This window comes from Chiloscyllium punctatum, chromosome 44 (genome assembly GCF_047496795.1).
Source record: "Chiloscyllium punctatum isolate Juve2018m chromosome 44, sChiPun1.3, whole genome shotgun sequence".
Taxonomy (NCBI): domain Eukaryota; kingdom Metazoa; phylum Chordata; class Chondrichthyes; order Orectolobiformes; family Hemiscylliidae; genus Chiloscyllium; species Chiloscyllium punctatum.
Window position 1 is genome coordinate 38,142,050 of NC_092782.1, and position 22,499 is coordinate 38,164,548.

At 38.6% G+C, this 22,499-nt stretch overlaps 1 protein-coding gene across 3 annotated transcripts in view; it reads left to right on the plus strand.

Moving 5' to 3' along the window:
* Positions 1-451: 451 nt before the first annotated feature.
* Positions 452-22,499, plus strand: part of gsap (gamma-secretase activating protein) — an 81,903-nt gene continuing 59,855 nt past the window's right edge. Inside the window, exons 1-6 of one of the 3 annotated variants that reach the window (XM_072562658.1) lie at positions 452-833; positions 1,198-1,277; positions 10,920-10,976; positions 11,073-11,142; positions 11,327-11,383; positions 15,081-15,169. In XM_072562658.1, the coding sequence (XP_072418759.1) occupies positions 746-833; positions 1,198-1,277; positions 10,920-10,976; positions 11,073-11,142; positions 11,327-11,383; positions 15,081-15,169 (441 nt within the window). In that variant the 5' untranslated portion in view covers positions 452-745. Of the gene's footprint in view, positions 834-1,197; positions 1,418-10,919; positions 10,977-11,072; positions 11,143-11,326; positions 11,384-15,080; positions 15,170-22,499 lie in introns of those variants that run through there. The other 2 variants (XM_072562657.1, XM_072562659.1) reach the window with 2 other exon arrangements.

Consider the following 22,499-nt stretch of genomic DNA (forward strand, 5'->3'; position numbering starts at 1 on the left):
CTAGGTTTGTTCAATACATCGCATCAGTTGTATGACACTGATAGTTTTACTATACATTCCGTGTTCTATGATCCTGCCCCATTCGCGACCTGACAAAGGAACAGCGATCCGAAACTTTGTACTGCTAAATAAACCTATTGGACTATAAACTGGCGTCGTGAGATTTTTAACTTTGTCTATTCCAATCCAACACCGGAACTTCCATGTCATTACAAAAATAAGGCAGGCCACAGACCAAACTGTAATATCTATGTGAAGATTTCTTGGGAAACGATTTATGAACAACCGACATTACTGCTACGTTTCGTACGAGGCTCCACAAACCAGTAATACGATACTTCAAAAGCTGTAATTGGACAATTAATCGGATTGGGTTCCAGGCCGCGCTCACTGAGGACATGGCGATTGGCACCGTGTCAGCTAATCACAGGCTCAGACCTCTTTTCCTTCCTGCAAGGCTGCACTGCTTGCTTGGTTTTACGAGGCGTAAGTCAGAACAGTCTGTGTGGGACTGCGTGTTTGGTGTGTAGAGGAGTTCCTGGTGTATTTTGAAGGGGAGAAGTGGATCAGTGATGTTGAATGATGCACTATGATGAGGGAAGCTCAGTTAGTTTGAAGGTATTGCTTGGATTTTAGTTGCTCGGTTGTTGTTTTCATTGTCATTTAAGAGATTCTGTTCCCGACGTTTCCAGTTGGGGCAGTGGAAGAACATTTAGTTTTAAAGGTCGGAGGAAGCGCATTGACAATGTTGGAATTAAAGCCTTTTTTTGATATTGAAGATGACGTTGTTCCTTGGCTTTTGAAGTGCAGGCTGACCCCATCGGATGAAAATGGTAAGCTCGAATGAACTTGTTTCAATATAATGGTGAGATAATGTACAGATTTCGAAAAAGTATTTGGGTAGTAAATCTTTAATAATACCCCTTTTGTGGTACTTAAGATTGAGTTTAAAGTTTGAATTGCTTAAATCTAATTAGCAAGGAACTGGCATTTAAAATTTTAACTTTCTATTTACAACTCCTAAACTCTGTCCCATCGGTCAGCGCTTGCAAATCGATTCAAATTAGTTTCTGTGTCTGTGCGAAAAGTAACACATCAGTGTCAGGTGCGGACTGTTAAGTGCATTTTTTTTTTTGCCACGTTTTGCATGTAATCTAACTTATAAAATATGTTTTCTTCATTTAATTCAATTTTTAGATTTATCTACGAGGCCCTCGAGGAAGGAGTTAAAAATTGTCCATGTTGAAATGAATGGTCATGTCCTGTACACCTGGAAGGTAGTTATTATCTGCGTTAGCAATTCATTTTGTTGCTACTTTGTTATATGTAACTTGTGTTAACCCTTGTTTCTCAGCCCTGAACATTAAGAAAAAATAATGGGAGATCGTAGTACCACTTGAACCTGTTTTGCAACTTGGTAAGATCATGTCTGACGCTAAACTGTAGTGCGTCTTGATTCCCAATTCTGTTAATTTCCTTTCCATCCAAGCATCTGCCAATTTCAGCTTTGAATATTATCCAATAACTGAATATGCATAGCCTCTTGAAGATAAAATTTCCAAGATTCACTATCTTCTAATTTTTTTAAAAAAAACTAATCTCACTCTGAAATGAATGTCCTCCTCATCCTGAGAGCAAGCCCATTAGTTCTAGGTTCACCAGCAAAGTCGAACAGTCTCTTAGCATCTGATCTGGTAAGGCTTTTCAGAACCTCATGTTTTCCAATGAGGTAATCTGTCATTCTTCTGAACTCCTGAGTAGTGGCCTGTTTTAATTAATCTCCCATTCCCTGGAATCGATCTAGTCAACCTTTGTTGTATCCCCTTTGGACAAGCATGTCCTTTCTTGGAGTTTAAAACTTTACATCATACCATCTTACCAAAGCCCTGTACAATTGGCAATAAAGTTTCCTTTCATGTATTCCAATCTCTTTGTAATAAAAAGTAACACAACACTTATAGGTGTCTTTTCCCTAGGACGGTGGATTTCAAGATTAGGGGACATATTTTTAAGTTGAGAGGAGAGAGATTTTAAAGAAGACAAATCTTTTGTACAGGGTGGTTTACATGTGGAATGAACTTCCTGAGGAAGTGGTGGATGTGGGCACAGTTACAATGTTTAAAAGGCACTTCAGTAAGGACATGAATAGGAAGGATTTGGAATGATATGGGCCAGGAACAGGCAGGTGGGATTAGTTTAGTTTGGGATTATGCTTGGCATAGCCTAGTTGGATCGAAGGGTCTGTTTCTGTCCTGGATGACTCTGTTTATAACTACAACTGCATGCTAACTTTTGTGTTCTTATTTCTACAAGGACATCCATATTCCTTTGAATACAGTCACTTTTGCTACACTGTGTATTTCTTCAACATGGATTGGCTTTATTGCAATTGAATAATTTAGATTTAGTTGTAAAAGTGAACTTTCTTACTTGTATTGGCTATGTCGTGATTGTGGCCCCATTAGTGTAAATAGGGTGACTATTGCATGATTTTCTTATAACGTGAGATCACACAGAATGGAACTAAACTGTTATATCAGAACTGACTATGTCAATATTTAATAGCACCTCACCAATTGGAAAAATACTCTGATTTCTGTTACCCGCACCAAAATGAATAATTTCACATTTCTATAGGGAGGATGTTGTGAAGCTTGAAAGGGTTCAGAGAAGACTTACAAACATGTTGCCAGGATTGTGGATTTAAGCTGTAGAGAGAGGCTGAATAGAGAGGCAGTTTTCCCTGTAGCGTCAGAGGCTGCGGGTGACCTTATGGACCTTTTATAAAATCATGATGGGCATGGATAGGGTAAATATACAGGATCTTTTCCTGGGGGTGGTGGGGGATCCAGAACTAAAGGGCATAGATTTAGGGTGAGAGGGGAAAGCTTTAAAAGTGACCTGCGGGGGCAACCTTTTTACACAGAGAGTGGTGCATGTATGGAATGAACTGCCAGAGGAGGTGGGTGGAGGCTGGTACAATTACAACACTTTAAAAGGGATCTGGATCGATATATGAATAGGAAGGGTTTAGACGGGTACAGGCCACGTGCTGGCAAATGGGATGAGAGACATGGATGAGTTGGACTACAGGGTCTATTTCTGTGCTGTACCCCTCTGACTCATGCTTCATTGGCACTATTTTTGCTAATTTACTTCACCTATCACTATATCTTTGCAGAGTCTTTGCATCATCCTCACTGCTATCTTTCCCACCTCATCTTATATGAACAACAAATTTGGATACCTTATATTCTGTCCCTTTTAATACCAGTTATAAATGGCTGGCTGACTCCCCAGAACTGATTCTTATGGCACCCAACAAGTAGTAGTTGCAACTTGAAAATGATCCCTTTGTTCCTCCTACCTTTTTAACTGATGTCTGTATTTGGTGTTTCCAATCCCATTTTATACCTACTGTGTGACACATTAGCAAATGTCTTTTGAAAGTTCCAATATACTAAATCCATTGTTACTTCAATCAATTTTGACAAATATAATTTTCTTTCATAATGCTGTGTTGACTTTATCTGAAACATTTTTTGATTTGATTTATCCACTCACTCTCTGAGGATTGAGCATTTTGCTTTGCCTTTGTTTTAAACTCTTATCATAATTTGGTTAATATTGTTGTCCAACAGTTAAAGCTGCTAATAATGAGGTTATAAAGTATTCCTAGCAGTGCTTCCTGATCTTTTGATATTTCTAATTGCCACTCATACTGATTCTACTTTCTGCACTTCCCCTTCCTCCTCCTTCATCCTGTCTGACTGTATTACTGATTTGACAAGAATATAAATAACAGACATTAAATAAATCCAGCACTAATCACGTTTTCTTCTGTTAAATAAGGAGGAGTAAAGGTTTTCTTCATATTTTTAAATTCTTGATTTGTCTCTGACGGCATGTCTATTGGTAAAGCTGGAGGAAATTTGTTGTGTTTAGGTACTCTGTTGAGGTCTGATGAATTTGACTTGTATGTGCAGTCTAAGATGGATTAGAGGCTTGGGAGTGAAATTGACCTTTGACAATGCATTAGCAGCTCAATTCATTGGAAAATTAAATTGAATAGGATGTCAAAAATCAGCTGTCAATTCACTAGCTTATGTTTTGTCCTGCTGTTTTTCCTCTCTTGTCCAGTCAAACAAATGCAAAAAAAATTAGAATGTTTTAATTTTCTACCTAAAAATAGTCAATTAGAAAGAAAGTAAGACTATACAATTTTCACAATTGTTGGACATCAAAGATTTTTTTAATTCACTTACTGGACGTGGATGTCACTGGTGGGCCAGAATTTATCCCCCATCCTCTGTTGCCCTTGAGGGTGAACTATCTTTTGAACCACTGCAGTCCATTTGCTGTAGGTTGACTCACAATCCTTGGGGAGGGATTTTGACCAATCACATTGAAGGAATGGGAATATATTTCCTAGTCAGGATAGTGAGTATCTGAGGGGAACTTGAATGTGGTGGTGTTCCCACGTATCTGCTGCCCTTGTCCTTCTAAATGGAAGTGGTCAGGAGTTTGGAAGATTGTGCTGAAGGATCTTTGGTGAATTTCTGCAATGCATCTTGTGGATAGTATACACCACTTCTACTGAGTGATAGTGGTTGAGAGAGTGGATGTTTATGGATGTGGTACCAATCCAGTGGGCTACTTTGTCCTAAATGGTGTCAAGCGTCTTGTATTGTTGGAGCTGCAACCATTCAGGCAATTGGGGAACATTACTTCACATTCCTGACTTGTGCCTTGCAGGTAGTGGATGAACTTTGGGGAGTTAGGAGGTATGTTACTCACCACAGTTCCTAGTTCTGATCTGCTTTTGTAGCCACTTTTTATGTTGTGAGTCCAGTTGAGTTTCTGAGCTGAAAATGTGTTGCTGGAAAAGCTCAGCAGGTCAGGCAGCATCCAAGGAACAGGAGAATCGACATTTCGGGCATAAGCCCTTCTTCCAGTTGAGTTTCTGGTCAATGGCAGCCCTTTGGACGTTGTTAGTGGAGTATTCAGCCAAGATAACACTGTTGAATGTCAAGGGTTGGTGGTTAGGTTGTCTCGTATTGAAGATGGTCATTGCTTGGCATTTCTATGATGTGAATTTTACTTGCTACTTGTCAGCCCAAGACATGTGTTGTCCAGATCTTGATGCATTTGAGTGTGAACTGCTTCAGTATCTGAGGAATCATGAATGATACTTTACATTGAGCATTCTGACAAAGAACTCTACAGGACAGGAACAGGCCCTTCAACCCAACCAGACTGCACATGATGCCTTTCTAATCTAAATTCTTTGCTTTGACACTGTCCATGTCCCTCCATTCCCTGCTTATTCATCTACCAAGGTGCCCCTTTAAATGTTGCTATTATATCCACCTCCACGGCCTCCTCTGCCAGGGTATTCTATTGCCTCTGATAATTTTGCAACCTTCTATCAGGTTGCCTTCCATCCTTCAATTTCCAAGTGAAAACAAAGCAAGCTGTCTAATCTCTCCTCTTAATTAATATTCTCCAAACCAGGCAGCATCCTGGTAAACCATTTCTGTGCCATCTCCAAAGTCTCCACATCCTTCTGGTAGTGTGGCAACCAGAACTGTACACAATATTCTAAATGTAGCCTGAATAAAGTTCAATACAGCTGAAATACGGCTTGCCTATTTTTATAGTCTGTGCCCTGACCGATGAAGGTTAGCATGCTATATGCCTCCTTGACCACCTTATCCACTTGTGTAGCTACTTTCAGGGAACTGTGGACCTTCTGCTGAGATCCCTCTCCATGTTGATACTGCTAAGGGACCTGCCATTTACTGGATCCTACCCTTGTACATTAGATCTTTCAAAATACATCACCTTGCATTTGCCCAGGTTAAACTTGATTTGCTATTTCTCTGCTCAAGTCTCGAGCCTGTCTATATAATGTTGTATCCTCTGGAAATCCCCTCGGTCGCTGCAGCTTTCCCCAGTCTTTGTTGCACTCAAACTTACTAATCAGGCAACCTATATTATCCTCCAAATCATTTATATAGGTTGCAACAATGAGGGTCCCAACACTGATCCCTGTGGAACACCAATGGTCATAGATCTCCAGTCAGAAAAATACCCTTCCACTGTCTGCTGTGACTATGCCAGTTCTGTATCCATCTTACCAGCTCACCATATATACCATGTGACTTTACCTTTTATGTCAGCCTGTCATTTGGGGCCTTGTCAAAGGCCTTCCTAAAGTTCATGTAGACAACATCTCCCGTCCTGCCCTCATCAATCAGCTTTGTCACTTCCTCAAAAAACTCAATCCAGTTTGGAGACATGGCCTACCCTGCGTAAAGCCATGTTGCCTGACATTAAGTCATCCATATTTTTACAATCCTATCCCTAAGAATTATATTCCAAATTGCCCTACTGTTGATGTAAGGCTCACTGGCCTGTAATTTCTTGAATTATCCCTGTTGCCCTTTTTAAACAAAGGAACAATGTTGGCAATTCTCCCATCTTCTGGGACCTCATTTTTTGACTAAAGGGGATACAAAGATTTCATTCAAGGCTGTAGCAATTTCCTTATCAGACACACTCCGCTTTCTATTAGAAAGTGAGGACTGCAGATGCTGGAGATCAAAGTCAAGTGTGTGGTGCTGGAAAAGCACAGCAGGTCAGGCAGCATCCGAGGAGCAAGAGGATCGACATTTCTGGCATAAGCCCTTCATCATGAATATGATTCCCGAAGGGATCATGCCTGAAATGTCGATCCTCCTGCCTCTGGGATGTTGCCTGACCAGCTGTGCTTTTCCAGCACCCCACGCTTGACTCTCTGCTTTTTAGGTCTAGACCCATCAGGCCCTGGGGACATATCAACCTTGGTGCTTTTTAAAAACCCCAACCATTTTTTAATACTGACATGCCCCAAAATACCAAAATATCAACATATCCCTATCAAGACTCCCCATCCACCATGTCCTCCTTATTTGTGAATGCAGATGCAAAGTATTAATAACCTTGCCCACATCCTCCAGCTCCATGAATGACTTCCCTCCTTTATCATTAAGTGAAGTTCACTTTCCCTAGTTACCCTCTAGCTGCTTTTAACTATGCATAAAACGCTTTGGGATTTTCTTGAATTCAGTTTGCCAAGCAATTGCATGGCTCCTTTTAGCCCTCCTAATTCCTTGTTTGAGTTCCTTCCTGCTATCTTTGTATTCTTCAAGGGTTCTGTCTGACTTCAATTTCCTACATCTTTCATACCTTTTTATTTTTTACTAAGTTCACAATTTCTTTTGTCATTCAAGGTTTGTAAATGTTGCCATTTTCATCCTTCATTTTCACAGGAATATGCCAGTCCTGAACTCTAATCAACTGGCCTTTAAAAGATTCCCACGTGCCAGATGTGGATATAGCCTCAAACAGTCACTTCACTTTATATTCCCTGGTTTTTGTCTAATGTTGTGCTAGTTAGCCTTCCTCCAATTTAGTATTGTCACTGAGGACAACACTTATCCTTTTCTATAAGTAACTTGAGAATTTATAGAATTATGGTCACTGTTCTTGAAATATACCCACAATGAAACTTTGATCACCTGTCTGGACTCATTTCCCCCATAGTAAAGCCCCTTCCATAGTTGCACTATTTCTATATTGTTTCAAAAAAACCACCTAAAATTCTCCACACAATTTAATTTCTAGTGTTTTAGCTCATTCTAAGTGTCTGTCTGAAATTGATACCAGAAATTTGGAGTTCAATGTTACACTGAATCCCCTATTGTGGAGAAGTACAATGCCAAGGCCTTTCAACATTATGTTAGGTATCCTGCTATGCATCATAGGCAACCAGTCATAACTTGAACAATGTGTAAACATTTTCTCTTCAGTTCTTAAAAAAAAAAAGACTTGTTGAAACCATTGCTGTTTTTCTTATTTTTGGTTTAGAACTGTGAGCTGAAGTTGAGAATCAAATCTTAGTTTTGGAAAAGAGGAGAGGTCAAATAAATTTAAAAACCAAAAGAACGTCAAATAAATTGTTTCCTTACGGTAGTTGGACTGGAAAGATAATTGCAGGTTAATTATTGACCAAAAAGCACTGCAAATGTTTTGGCACCACTGTTTTTGACTGAGGACTGGCAGCTGATTGGCTGGCCAGTACCATTCCACCGTGGTTTATTCTACATCCAATCAGAGAATACAGCTGGCTGGCTGGCATTTATTGGCCAACCCTAGTTGCCCCTTGGAAAGTGGTGAGCTGCCTCGAACCGCAGTCCATTTTCTGTAGATCGACCCACAGTACTGTTGGAGAGGGAATACCAGGATTTTGACCCAACCCAGTGACAACGAAGGAATGTAATATGTTTTGAAGTCCGAACAGTGAATGGTTTGGTGAGTGATTTGTAGGTGTGGTGTTTTGAGTTTTATTCACTTTTTTTTATATAACCTAGTTAAAGAATTATTGAAGATTTTTAGGAAAGAACCCCAATTTGTAAAATTTCAGTAAGTCTCCAGTGCTCTGTGCAATTTATTTGCATGCATTGGTGACTTTGAAATTTAGACAAAATAGCAACCTATGTGCCTGGAATACAAAACATTGTTCAAGGATTTCTGAAGGCATAGTACTCATCGTGTAGCCATTGAAATGGCAAATTACAATTCTTTATTTTCATTTCATTTATCCCTTAACTGCCTATCTTCGAGTGGGGCGGTGCTTCAAGCAGATTGGGCTTAGATCATTGATATTAAGTAGGCTGCCTTGTTATTTATCCATGTTTTGCTAAATTGACATTTTATTAATATTTTTTCAATTAAACATAAACTTGGTATCTGATATCTGTTATTTGTCAAATCTGGTTAGGAACAACTGGGCAATTCTGAAAGTGTTTCATTTTATTGCATTGTGAATTCAGGGATATGGAGCCTGATTTGGTCTGACTTGCTGTCCCAATGTTGTAACTTTGTACCCAAAAGCTTTTACTACAATAACTAACAGATTAAAAAGTAACAAAATCTGAATGATTTAAATACCCTGAATGGATAAAATGCTTTTAAAATACACTATTCTAAGAAGAAAACACAACTTCTTTCAATCACATGCCTTGAGATTCACTGACAATACAAGATTACTGATGATTCTATGTTGCAGAATCTAAATAGGTAACTGAATAATAGGCCCTCAGAGCAAGGTATTAGTAAATTATGAATTTGGAAGCAATGATCATAAAGTATTTAATACAGTAGAGAGGTGCTGACTTTTCAAATATCAGCTGAACAGCAGTGAGTTAAGTAAGGCTGTAAGCATTTGATAAAATCTTCAGCCAGAAGAGACATGTGGATGGCCCATCTCAACCATCTCTGGAGGTCCCCAGCATCCCAGATGCCAGTCTTCAGTCAATTTGATTCTCTTCATATGATATCAAACAATGGCCAAAGGCACTATACACACAAAGTAAGGCTGTGAGTTCCTCCAACATTCTGGCAATAGTACAGAAGACTTGTGATCCAGAGCTGCTTGTGCTTCAGTTCAGCTACAACACTGGCATTGACCTGGAAAATTGCCCGAGTATGTCCTGTACAGGTAAACCAGGTCAAATCCAAATTGGCCAATTACCATCTCAGAAGTTTACTATGGGTTATCAGTAAAGTTATGGAATGAATAATCAACAGTATTATCAAGTAACACTTGCAAACTTGCTTGCTGACAATGAGTTTGGGTTCTCTCAGGGCTACTCAACTCATGTCATTATTACATCCTTGGTTCAAGCATGACTGAGAGCTGAATTTCAAAGGTGAAAATGATGGTCTTTGACATCAATGTTAAGTTAGACCAAATGTGACAAAATTAGACTCCATGGAAATCTAGGGGGAAAATCTGTTGATTAGAATCATATCTAGCACAAAGGAAGATAGTTGTAGTTGGAGCTGAGTCATCTCCGCTTTCAGGGCATCTCTGCAGAAATTCCTCAAGGTAAGTATTTTCTAATCGCCCTGGTCAGAAATGTTATGACACATCTCTAGAGCAGGTGGGACTTGAATCAAGACCTCCAGATTCAGAGTTAAAATTCTTTAGGTACTGTCCTAACTATTTTCAAGTCACTCATCAATGATCTTCCCTCTTTTTAAAGTCAGAAATATTTGTGCAACCATCAACAATGTTTAACAATATTAGTGACTCCTATGTGCAATTCAGCAAGACCTAAACCATGTCTTGGCTTGAGCTGACAAGTGGCAAACAACATTCATCCCACTCAAGTGCCAATCAAGGGCTGTTTGCAAGAAGAGAGCATCTAACCAGCCATCTTTTGGCATACCACCACTGACTCTACACTATCAACATCATGGGGGTTACTATTGACCAGAAACTGAGCTGAACTTGCCATACCAGTACAGTGGCTGCAAGAACAGGTCGGAGGCTAGGACTCCTGCAATAGGCAACTCGCTTTCTGATTTCCCCATCTAGTAGAAGTACAATGGTACCAGTTGCATGGGAACACTGCCACCTACAAGTTCCTGGTCAAGGCACACTGTCTTGAATTAGAAATATATCGCTGGGTGTGAATCTTTGAACTCCCTCCCTAGTAGCCTTTTGTGTTTACGGATTTGGATTGGGTATGCAGATTGAAGTTCTGGGGTCATGATATCACAAAACATGAAGCAAAGCAGGGAAAACAAGTTATCTGTAAGATAATAACTAAAATCTATGAATGTACTTTCTGAAGTGATAGATAAATTGTAGTGTTTTGCTGAATAATAAGCAATGCATTTGCTGTATGCAGTATGTTTAAATAATTCAAGTCCAGGAGTTTCATATTTTATGATCTTTGCTCATCCTGAAATTGATCACAATAGAATTATGACCAAGATTAAAAAAAAAATCCTTTTCAAAACACCGCTTCATATATAGTCAAAATAAGCCTTGATGTGGAAGTAGCAAAATTGTTTTTGTGTTTAAGGGTACGAAGGGAACCACTTGTATTGCCACATATGATCCTCACAACAAGCAAAACAAGGTAACACAATTTAAGCTTTCAATATCCTAGTTTGAGCAGAATGTGGAATCTTTGCTTTTTTTTTAACCTTTTTTTATGATGTTCATTATATTCCAGCTGCTGTATGTTTTTGACAAGGAAGTACCTTTGATTAGTTGCTCTGTCAACATGGAAAGAACATTGTTGGGTAAGTGGGACAAACTTCTGCTCCTGAAATGAATTTTTATGCTGATTATATGTCACGTTCCTTTCAGAATTATGGTCAATCATGTTAAGATTAAAGGTTACATTGCTTGAATTCAAGTTTGCTAGCTGTTCATAAATGAAATGGCCTATTCTAAAAAAAATTTGATTCTCTCTGTCTTTACTAGCTGTAAGTTTTCTGCAGTTTACAAGATGTGGTGTACCGTTCGAAACATTCAGACCAGGTATTATTCTAAACTTTGTTATTTGTAGCTATCTAAATGAATGCTAAAACTTTGGAATAAATTGGTCAACTCAATTTGTCTTTCAATTGATGATGTCTGTACAGTAATATTAGATCGAGGACTGGGTTTTTCGTTGAGAGATGAGAATGTCAAGCCAGAAAACTTTGTGACCTGGCAGACTTGCCTCTTTTAAAATGACCACTGACCATCATGTGCCCACTCCAGGGATGTGGGGATGGGATGGAGTTGATCTTCATGTCTATGGAAGCATGGGAATGTAAGGCAGGATTGGTTGCAAGGCCAACTTCTCTTCTCTGGTACTTTGGCTTAACTTTATGCATTTAGCTCTTAGCCCTCACCTCTCACACCCTGACTTATGCCCTGTGTTCCCTATACTTATAATATTTTCTCTACAATCATGTATGAGCAGATCTCAGGAGTCATACCGTTGAAACAAAGAAGAAAAATAATTTTATGTCAGTGAACCTAATTCAGTTTTCACTCAAACATACTTCACCTTAAAAAATAAACTCATTCATAAAACACATTTAAAATTTAAATCCCCCTCAAGTAGTCCATCACTTGTAAAGACAAACAAAAATCTATTTTACTTACAAGATCAAAAACAGATCATGCTTTTAATTGTCAAACAAAATGTAAACATAACTCCCTGTTGAGATAAGTGGTTCTGGAACTTTTTGAAAGTCAACTGCCATTCTTAATGGACGCTGTTGTAATAAACCTTGAGAAAATTTAAACAATGGAGTCTGTTAAAATTATATAAATGATTGATTTAATGATGTTTTCTAAGGTGCATCAAATGGCCTGTTCATCCAATGCAGTACAGCAGCAGGTGTCTTTTTTTAAACTCAAAGTGAAAGCCACAGAATCTCCTCTCTCCAACCCCCAATATTAAAGGGCTGAGGATTTAACTAATTTCAATTCATTAAGCTTAAATAGGTCCTTCAGAAGCTTTTGCATCTTCTCCAAAAAGTTATAGTTGCGACATTGCTTCTTAAGTCTGCTGGAATACAAAAATTGTGTCTTACTCTGCAGAGCAGTCAAATCCAGTACTTTTTCTGAGTTCTGGTATATTGGCCGTTCTCACTGCGAACAGAAATGGGATCTACCAAAATGGAGGCTAGCCTGGGTTCTGTTTACCATTTCTAACCATATTCGAGGTTGTCCTGATTTGGTGAAAATTGAGTGCAAGTTTGAAGGATGTAATCTTTTATTTTTGAATATTTCCCTTCTGAGTTCAGAGTAGGAGACATTTACCTTTTCCTGTTTCAGTGCAGTTTCGATCAATTTTATTTCCTAATCCATTTGAACCTTTTAAAGATAATTCCCCATGCTCAAATGACATGTGGTGAGAGAATGCTCCATCATTAATAGCCCAAAAATGGTGATATATTTGACTCTGTCTTGAAGGTATTGTGGACTCCTCACCATTCAAGATCATGTCATTGTAAATTGGATTGAATTGATGGATGTGGGTTATTTCTGTTTTAGTATTTCATCTGTGATTTTGCAAGGGGTTTATATTGTTCAAATTAGATACAGTGCTGAATGACCACTTCTGATACAATTCTTTCAAATATTGTATTGCAAGTATATTGAAATGTTAATGAAACCATTTGTACATCAAATATGAGCTGATGTAATGATAAATCATTTGAATGGTAATTATTTCATTGAGTAAAATTATGGAAGTATGAGTTTTAAAATTCTTCTGTTAGAACTATCAGGATTTTCCATGCGCATATCAAAGAAGTTTTAAACATCACTGATAAAAATGGAGATTTTGCTTTTCATTTGATACACCCACGCTGAGCGTGATGGACGATTTTGCTTCAGTGAAAGAATGTCCCTTAGTATTGTCCCTGCATGAAACATTGACTGTCTTTAATATATTAGACACTTGGAGCAAAAAGGTAGGGTAAGAAGGCATAAAACATGAGGTATAGGTGCAGTAATGCTATTTTGCAGGCTGTATGTGGAAGAATAGTGAGAGATCATCATTAACTATGGTCCATTTTGCAAGATTTCAGCAGGAGGATGAATGAAAAGGTTGTTTGGAATTTGCAAGCATTCAAGGCCAGAGAAGGACGTGGTTGATAGAGTTGATGGTTTAAATTAGGGGTGTTCAGTGGCTTGAAATGGTGTCAAGGTGGATCACAATATCCCAACCATTTCATAGACAGTAAAGGGGTACAATGCAGGAACACATCTGTTTGTCTGTGCGAGCAATGTGATATGATAGAGAAATATGCATCTGTACAGTGAATGACATGAGACAGTGAGATTGTTCATCTTAAGGCTTGCATTTTCTGTAGACATCACCGGTAGACAATTGAATGGGATTAACAGTATCTTCATAGACTGGTTTCTTGCTTAGTTTGTCAAAGTTCTGTAAGTATGAAGCAGATTGTTAGCTACGTTTTTTTTTTCCCTGTCCAGTTGTCCAAGCTAGCAACCGTTAGAAACTTGTTAGCTCTGTCTGCAGAATTTCAAGAGTCTTTACTATTCTGACCTGACACTACTTAGACTGGTCATTGCTGTGAGTTTTGTTGGTATGTGGTACAAAATACTATTAATTAGTCTGTCAGCTTTTTGCCATTTGCATTAACTATTCTTATTTGTACCAGTAAACTTTATTTAATATTGTTCAAAACCAATAGTTTTATAAATGATATCTAACTCTGACGTGGGCTCTTGGCATGAAAAATGAGTCATATTTATGTATAATTTCAATAGAAATTCCACACTCTAGGGTACATGTCAAGGTTTACTTAGGTATTCCAAGTCAGATCCCTCTGATTATAACGAGATTTTTTTTCAAAGTTATTACTGTTTTACCATGGCCATATTGGGTAAACTGGTCAATTAGGTAAATACACAGAAAGGAATTGTGGCATTTAGTGAACCTACTGTTTCTGGACTTATTTGCTGTTGTGAAACTTTCCATAAATAGGGGTAAAAGTTGGAATCAAATGCTAGTATTGGTTTCAAAATTCTAATACATGGATAATGGAAAAATTGGAAGATTGGGGAAAGTTGCTCACATTGCTGCTCTTGTGTAATGAGGCATGGAAGTTTCTAGCTCTGATTTAGTGTGGTGTTGGGACATCCAAGAAAATGTTTTGTGCATTGCTAAATTGAAAGCATGTCTTAAGTGTTCTTTTTGATGATGACTCATTTGATTTTTAGGTGAATGATACTGTATTGATTCAATTCTAAATAAATACCTTTTGTAGAAAACAAGTTGCATACCATATATATCGAGTAACAGTAAAAGAAAAATTTGCTACTTTTTAAGGTTAAATTTGAGGTTGACTATTAGATGGATGTGTTCTTTTGTGTTGCTGAAATTCACTCCCATCAAAATTCATACTATATCATTACCAGAAGCCCAATTGATCTCTCGGTGAATAAAGAAAGAAACAGCAACAAATTATAGTAACTTAAAAACCCAGAGTGGAGTGCGACGGCCGGTACTCTGACTCATTAATGTTGATTTGCCATCTGTGAAGAACTAGGGTCAACTTTAGAAAATTTCGGATTTCCTGTCCAAAAATAGCGGGTCGACTCTTATGAGATCAACTATTGCTCGAGTATATACAGTATGTTAAACTGTAGGGGACACATTAGTGCAATGTAATTAGCATTTCCTCACTTTCCTTGGCTTTTGTTGCAGTTTCCAGGTGTTTGACGTTGTTGCTTGAGATTCATCCAGTAAATAATACGAAAGTTTTAAAAGCTGTGGACTCTCACGTCCGAGTTCAGGTATTTATCACCGTTCCATTAATTTGATTTTTATTAAGTTTAATAAAAATAGTGACTGCCTATCAAATACTTAGAAGTTTGCTTGGCTTTTGGTTTTTGTTTGGACAATATTTCTTAGTGTTTTTGAGTTTGGGTCATGAAAAGTGGATTTGCACTGACAAATCTCAGGAATATTTTCAGCCTGCTAACTTGGCCAAAAGTGAAATACCGAGCTCAAACCTGTTAGTGGGTCAGTAGCCTTCTAGGATTAGTTACTGAGCAGCATTGGCGGAGGCCAATAAGCAAGTGGCTTTTCCTTGAAATTATACATGGCTTTAGAACAAGGGGAAGAAAGTAAATTTCTGTAAAAATTGTGTCAAGTAGAACATAACAAAAGGTAAAAATATCAACTTTGAAAAGTAGTAATAAAATTTAGATTAACAAGAACTTTATAGTTAAGTGTCACAAAGGTTTTCTAACTTGGTTAGAGTAATAGTAGTTCAAGTGGTAAACCCACATCTTTTGATACCTTTTGCATTTGAGTAATAAATACAAATATTTGTCCGTTTACTTTCTTCAATGAAATAACAGGTTTGCAATGTTTTCTCTGGTCTCTGATTTGTTAGTGAGAGAGCATCTGAGGGAGTGGTGTAAAGTGTAGCATTTGTTAATACTGTTGTTAATTCTGGTTTTAGACTCTAACGTAAAGTTTTGAGGAAACTTAAGTGCAATCAGAAATAGAAATATCCCTTCACTGGCAGGGGTAAAACAGAGGGTATGCCATGTCACAAGCCTGTTATTGTGGAATCAAGATTCATGTGACAGCTATTATAAATGATAGCTTCAGGTTGGCATGGTGGCTCCATGCTTAGCACTGCTGCCTCACAGCGTCAGGGACCTGGGTTCAATTCCAGCCTCTGGCGACTGTGTATGTGAAGTTTGCACATTTTCCCCGTGTTTGCGTGGGTTTCCTCTGGGTTCTCTGGATTCCTCCCAAAGTCCAAAAGATGTGCAGGTCAGGTGAATTGGCCATGCTGAATTGCACATAGTGTTTGGTGCATTAGTCAGGGGTCAATGTAGGGAAATGGTTCTGGATTGGTTACTCTTGGGAGGATTGGTGTGGACTTGTTGGACCAAAGGGCCTGTTTCCAAACGGTAAGCAATCTAATCTAAATTGTAGCTTTATGTCTTGAGCATTTTAACATTGATGTCTAGTAAAGATAACTTGAGAAGGACAAGTATTGGCAGAGATCACGAAGGATGGCTGATTGCTGAAGACAAAGCAGCACATTGTATGTTATGTTGTATTGGGCATTAGGGTTTGGAGTATATTTTGAAACAAGTATGTTGTACATTTCTTTCTTTCTGCCAGAATAGCAGTAAATGAACACTATCAGATGGGAAAGGAGCATGACAGCCAAAGAAGATCCGGCAAAGTATATTGTAAAGAGGACCTTCTAGAGTGGCTGAAGAACTAAATCTACGTAATCTGGCCCTCTCAGCACTTAATTGGTTAGATGATAAAATTGTTCCAGGGCCAAAATGTTCTATGGCTTGGAAAATAGGTCCCATTTAATGTTGAGGCCAATTGGAGAGTAAACTAACATATCGCATATCCCTTTCTATAGTCTACTTTTTCTTAAAACAAAAGAATTGTCACGTCTCCAGTAAAAGTAACATACACAAAATCACAAAATTTAAAATGGGAACTGAGGCAAATGTACATGGCTTGCAGACATGTTTAAGCTCTTTTACTAGAAAGGTTTAGTTACAAAAATGACACGATTTGTTGGTACAACTTGTTGGACTTGGTTTGTTTGTAGAAAATCCGTTTCATGTGAAATTGCTGAAAAGAGATTAGGATTTCTTTTAAGCATGTCTTTTTAGTTCATAAATGTAAATAATTACATAATCCTAATCTGACTTTGAAGAGGTGTTCTGAGTTCTTTTAGTTTCCAGAGAAAGACTACAGGCTGTCGTCCCTGTTCCCTAAAGTTAGCAGTGTCATTTTTAATATCGTTGTTGTTGTATGGGTAGGGGGTTGCTTGCAGTCCACTCAGCAGGCTCAACAAGCATATCTTGCATTCTGTGGATGGTCTTCCTGGAATGGTTAATTGTGGGAATATAATCAAAATATGTTTCATAAATATGACAAATACACAGCTGGAAAAAATTAGCAGGTTCTTGGCAGCATCTGTGAAGAGAGAAACGGAGTTAACATTTTGAGTACATTTTGACTTTTTCAGAGTCTTCAGTTCACATGTTTTAAAAATGCATTTCAGACCACAGTCCTTCATTTGATTACCATGCAGAGGAAAATTAGAGTTGTTAGTTTACTTTGAGCAACTGTGCAAAGGGCCAGCTGAATGTGGTAGATATGTTTCAGTTTCTCAATGTGTATCGTTTTTGGCCCTTATTAGTTTTATTTGATCTTTAGCTAGACGGAAAACATGGTATAGAAGATAGAAATGTTCTGTCCATTTGTTAAAAACTGTCGTGCAGTCACAAGAAAATGGTAATGGTTTTGAACCTGACCAAATCTTGCTTAAATGATGGTTGAATATATAATGTTGATTTAGATGAAGTTTAACTACTCGTTATTGGAAGGAAAGATTATTGAAAGTTTATTAAAGAATTAGCTTGGCTTATGCCAAGTTCAGAATCTACTTTGTGGTTGGTTTGTCTGTTAGCTGCTTTGGTCAACGTTGGAACCTGTTTTTTTTTCCTCTCTCTTTAATTGGTGATTTTCATGCTGCTGTGCTTTTCACTTCATTTTTATGTTTTAATAGAAGAAAATAACAATAGGAGTGGTGCACATATAACTGAAGTCAGTTTTGAGGAGGAGAAATGTGTGTACAGTATAAAATGAGAAAAACAAACCTGATGCCTGTTGAGCTTACAATATATTGTTCCAGGAAACTGTCCCAAATACATTCTATGAATTCCTCCTCATGGTTATCTCTGCTAATTTGACTATGTCAAGTGGGTTTTCAATAGCTTAATTTTACTGTGTTAACAATACAGAGATAGAAAGGGTGATTGTAGTTTGGTTGTCTGTCTCTGTTATAATGCTTTTTTTCAAAAGTTGCTGTGAATGCTGCCATATCCTCCTTTTCAAGTGTACATTTCTCCTCCCAAACCTTACATCCCTCCAAATTAGTTTAAAGCACTGTCTCTACAGGCCTGGTTAATTAATTCACCAGGACAATGGTCCCAGTATTGTTCAAGTGAAGCCTGTCACACCAAAACAGATTCCTTCTACCCCAATAACGGGCTTTTGTGGTGCAGTGGTGGTGTCCCTGCTTGAGCCAGGAGTCCCAAGTCGGAGTCTCATTTGCTACAAAGGTGTATGATAACATCCTTGAACAGGTTGATTAGAAAATATCTACCATGGTACTGGTGCCAGTGCCCAATTAACCTTTTATAGGCGTCTCCAAGTTTGGTATTTGCTGGTGAGTAATTTGTGTCCTGTTTTAGCACCTGGTTCTCATTATAGTTACGGTTATGATTATATTTTTATCATACGTGCCAACTTTTTCAGTGCAATGCTGGCATTAACCACAGAAGACGTATTGTTCCTCCCAACAGGTTCTGACAAGCCAAGATGATATCACTTTCATTCAAAAAACAGATTGCTATCTGGATCACGAAAGCCAGGCAAATTAAACAGCATAGGGATTCTGAAATTAACATTGCAAAAACAAGTTTTTTAAAATAGTCAATCATTTGTCTAAAAGATATAAGTCAAAGTAGCTTATTCTGTGCTACTGAGTTAAACCTGATCAGTTTATTATCTGTTTTATTGAAGGCATGATTTTGTTGTCTAGTTTTGAGATATGATAGCTTGTCACCAGGGGTCCACATTGCTTTTGACAAACGACTTGTTTTAGTGTTCTTCTATTTCTATCTGAATATGGTTGAGTGAAGAAGAATGTTCTTTGAACTCTGGAATGGCTTCTATATGCAAAACACCACTATAGTCACCTTTACCCTTCTTCTCCATGTTGCCTATTGAGATGGAGCCATTAGGATTTCAAATGTGATCATACCTTGTGTTACCGATATATATAATCAGGGTCTTCTGGTGAGGTCTGCTTGCAAGGAAGTGTGGCAGGTTGAGGTAGATATAAAGATGAGTAGAGACAACTCAGCCCAAAACTCTTGTTTTTTTTTCTATATAAAAGTAGCGTAATTCCAATGTAGGGGCCCGGAAAGTTTTTCATTCGGTAAGAGTGCTACTTGCAGATCAGGGTCTGTTGTCCATCCTGAATCGCCCTCAAAGATGTTTTGGAACAGCTGGTATTCTGCTATTGGTACACTCTTGGTGAGGTTAAGTAGGAAGTTCCAAGATTTTGACTTGAAGGAATGGCAGTAATTTGTTTTCTGGTGTAAGTCAGATGTACAAGGGTCAAGCGTTCTACATGGTGTGTTCAACAAGTCTGGTATGCAGGTGAAGAGTTGGCATGCTTTCTGCTTTTATGTGCTAGTTTGCTTCTCAACATCAGCCTACATTGCTGTCTGACAGCAATGCAATAAAGAGGCAAATATGTTAATCTCTGGCTGTTAGTCAGTACCTCTCCATTGACAAGTTCTCAGCTGTGACTCCTCATGGTAACACTGAGACCCCAGAACACAGATTTAACAGAAGGTTAACAGGTTTTGCCTCCAGATATGCCATGCAAATTCCCAAGTGGACACACTGGCGCTTATTAAGTACATTCTCAGCTCTGAACAAATATTTCCACTGCAATACAGACATCTTGAGATAAGGCTGAGGGAATAAATCTTGGGAAGGCAATGTCCCAGTGGTATTAACACTGAACTGTTAATCCAGAGACCCAGCTAATGTTCGAATCCCACCATAGCAAAAGATGGAATTTGCATTCAATAAATATCTGTAATTAAGAATCTAATCACTACTATAAATCCATTGCCAATTGTCAGAAAAACCCATCTGGTTCACTAATGCCCTTTAGGGAAGGGAGCTGCTATCCTTACCTGGTTGTGCCTCCATGTGACTCCAGACCACAGCAATGTGGTTGACTCTCCACTGCCCTCTGGGCAATTAGGGATGGGCAATAAATGCTGCCTAGCCAGTGACACCTTCATCCTGTTAAAGAATAAAGAAAAGATTTTGGATGGAGTACAGAGGCATACTGACGTTCAAACATGTTGTCATTCTGACAGCACCTCGAACCAAGCCTGTATTAAATGTGGTGCTTTGTATTCCTTTAGACTCCAGTCAAGGGGAGAACCTGATGGTTGAGCAGCTCTGGAATTTTCATCAATTTTGCTCAGTGCTCTGGAGGGGACACTTCAGTCTTAGTATAGAGCAACATGAGGGACAGCGATTATGAATAATGAACTCAACTTAATGGCATGGAGAGTGGGTGCTACATGCTGTCTCTGATGTTGAATAAACTGTTGTATCCCATGTGGGCATCCACCTGAAGTCTATGATCCACCTAGGACTCCATGATTAGTTAATTGCTGACCCTCCAAATGGACACTGGGGTGTTCAAGAGTTTCCCCTCATGGTGGGGTTAGGGAGGGAAATGAGGATCCAGAAACAGAAGCATTCAGACCCTTATTGACATCCTCTCACCCTCCTATATGTCCAGAAGTAAAACCTGGTCCTGTATTGCAGAAGGAAATTGCTGTGGACCCTGTGCTTAAAATATCCGTTCACTCCACTTGCCAATCCAGCACCTGTTCTTATTGAGGATTCGATGATGATTCTGACCTATAGAGGCTGACAATTTGGAAGGTTATTAGAAGAAGCTAGTAGAAACAAAAAATACTCCACCGAGTAAGAAGAGGGAGCAGAGAAAGCAGAGACCAGCAAAACATAAACCTTCCCAGCTCACTGTTTTCTCCTGCAAACAATGTGGCAGAGGCTGTGACCAGAGAGGGAAGCCTGAACTGCACCAGGTGATGCTAACACACAACCACTATGGTGCAAACCGTCACCTTTTATAGTAACGTGCTTGTTGCCAACTGTGTTAAATTGAACTAAGACTGACGACTCTCAAAAGATATTCCTGCCTCAAAGGAATGATAGGATAATGAGGACAAAAGCTGCTGATGTTTGTACCAGAATTGCACCTTATTGAAACTTGATTTCCTCCTTATTTAAATAAAGCAGGCATGATTGATTTTGTTAATTAAGGAAGTGGTTGAACACACTGGCTTTAAAAATCCAAATGTGTCTGAAACAATATTTTACATAGTAGGGAACTATATCATGCTTGATTTATTTTTGTCTTGAGGCATGCAAAGCTTTCAGTTATCAGACCTGGTTATCCATGAGTGACATTGGGCTACTCATTTGTCATAAATGTTGAATGGCTGGTGTAGGGGAAATAACGTGGTCATGTGGGTCTTTTTTTTAAAATGTCAAATAACTCAGTGGTAGTGTATGAGGTGTGTGCAGGGGAGCAGTCTGCACATGCGTTGAAACTCACGTTTTTTTTCTCTATCTGGGGAAGCTGGCATATTTTCTGGGAAAATTATGTTCCTGTGGCCTCTGGAATTGCTCTGGTGAAGGGGCATCTTGTATGCTCCATTTGTAGACAGTTTTCAAGAGTTGTCGGCCCATGCCTCCCAGAGTTGAATGAATTTTGGCACGAAATGCTCAGCTCTTTATATGCAAGGCTGCTTGTATGGGTCATTGCCACAATAATCAGGCTAGTAGACAGAGATATACTTTAATGAATGCTCCCGTTGACAGCACCAAGAATTATTCCAGAAACTGGCAGATTAGCTGAGGTTGTACTTTTCCACTGAGTTTGTATGAATAGGGTTAGAATAATTGCTTAGTGATTTTTCTGCCCTCTTTTCTTGGTGCTGCCTGTAGCAGGGTTTTTATGTTGATGCCTACAAATTTGTAGGTCAGTGGGTTCAAGTGCTACAAATGGATCTTTTGGGCATAGAGAGGGAAGAACACAAATCCCTCTTGGTCTGTTTTTTTTAAATGCAGAATGTGAAAACTACCTCATTTTTCCAGTATACTTTCTCTTTGCCCATGAAAGCACTGAGTCAGATTGTGCTATATTTCTTAGTACCAACAGTCTTTGATGCTTTTTCCAAGTGGGTTGACTTTTTCCCTGAATAAATCTAATCTATTCCTTATTCGTTCAATTTCTCTTTTGTTTTTAACCTATCCTCCCACTAGTCCAGGGTCACCTGAGGCCATCTATTATGCCCCAAAATGTAGGCCAGACTGAGACAAGCAATCTCTGAGCAACTGGGAACAAAACAGTATGATCTCAGTGACTTCATTCTACAGTGGATAATGTATTTACTGAGTAGAAGCAGAAATCATTGTCTGTGGTGCACTCTGTGATGTAGC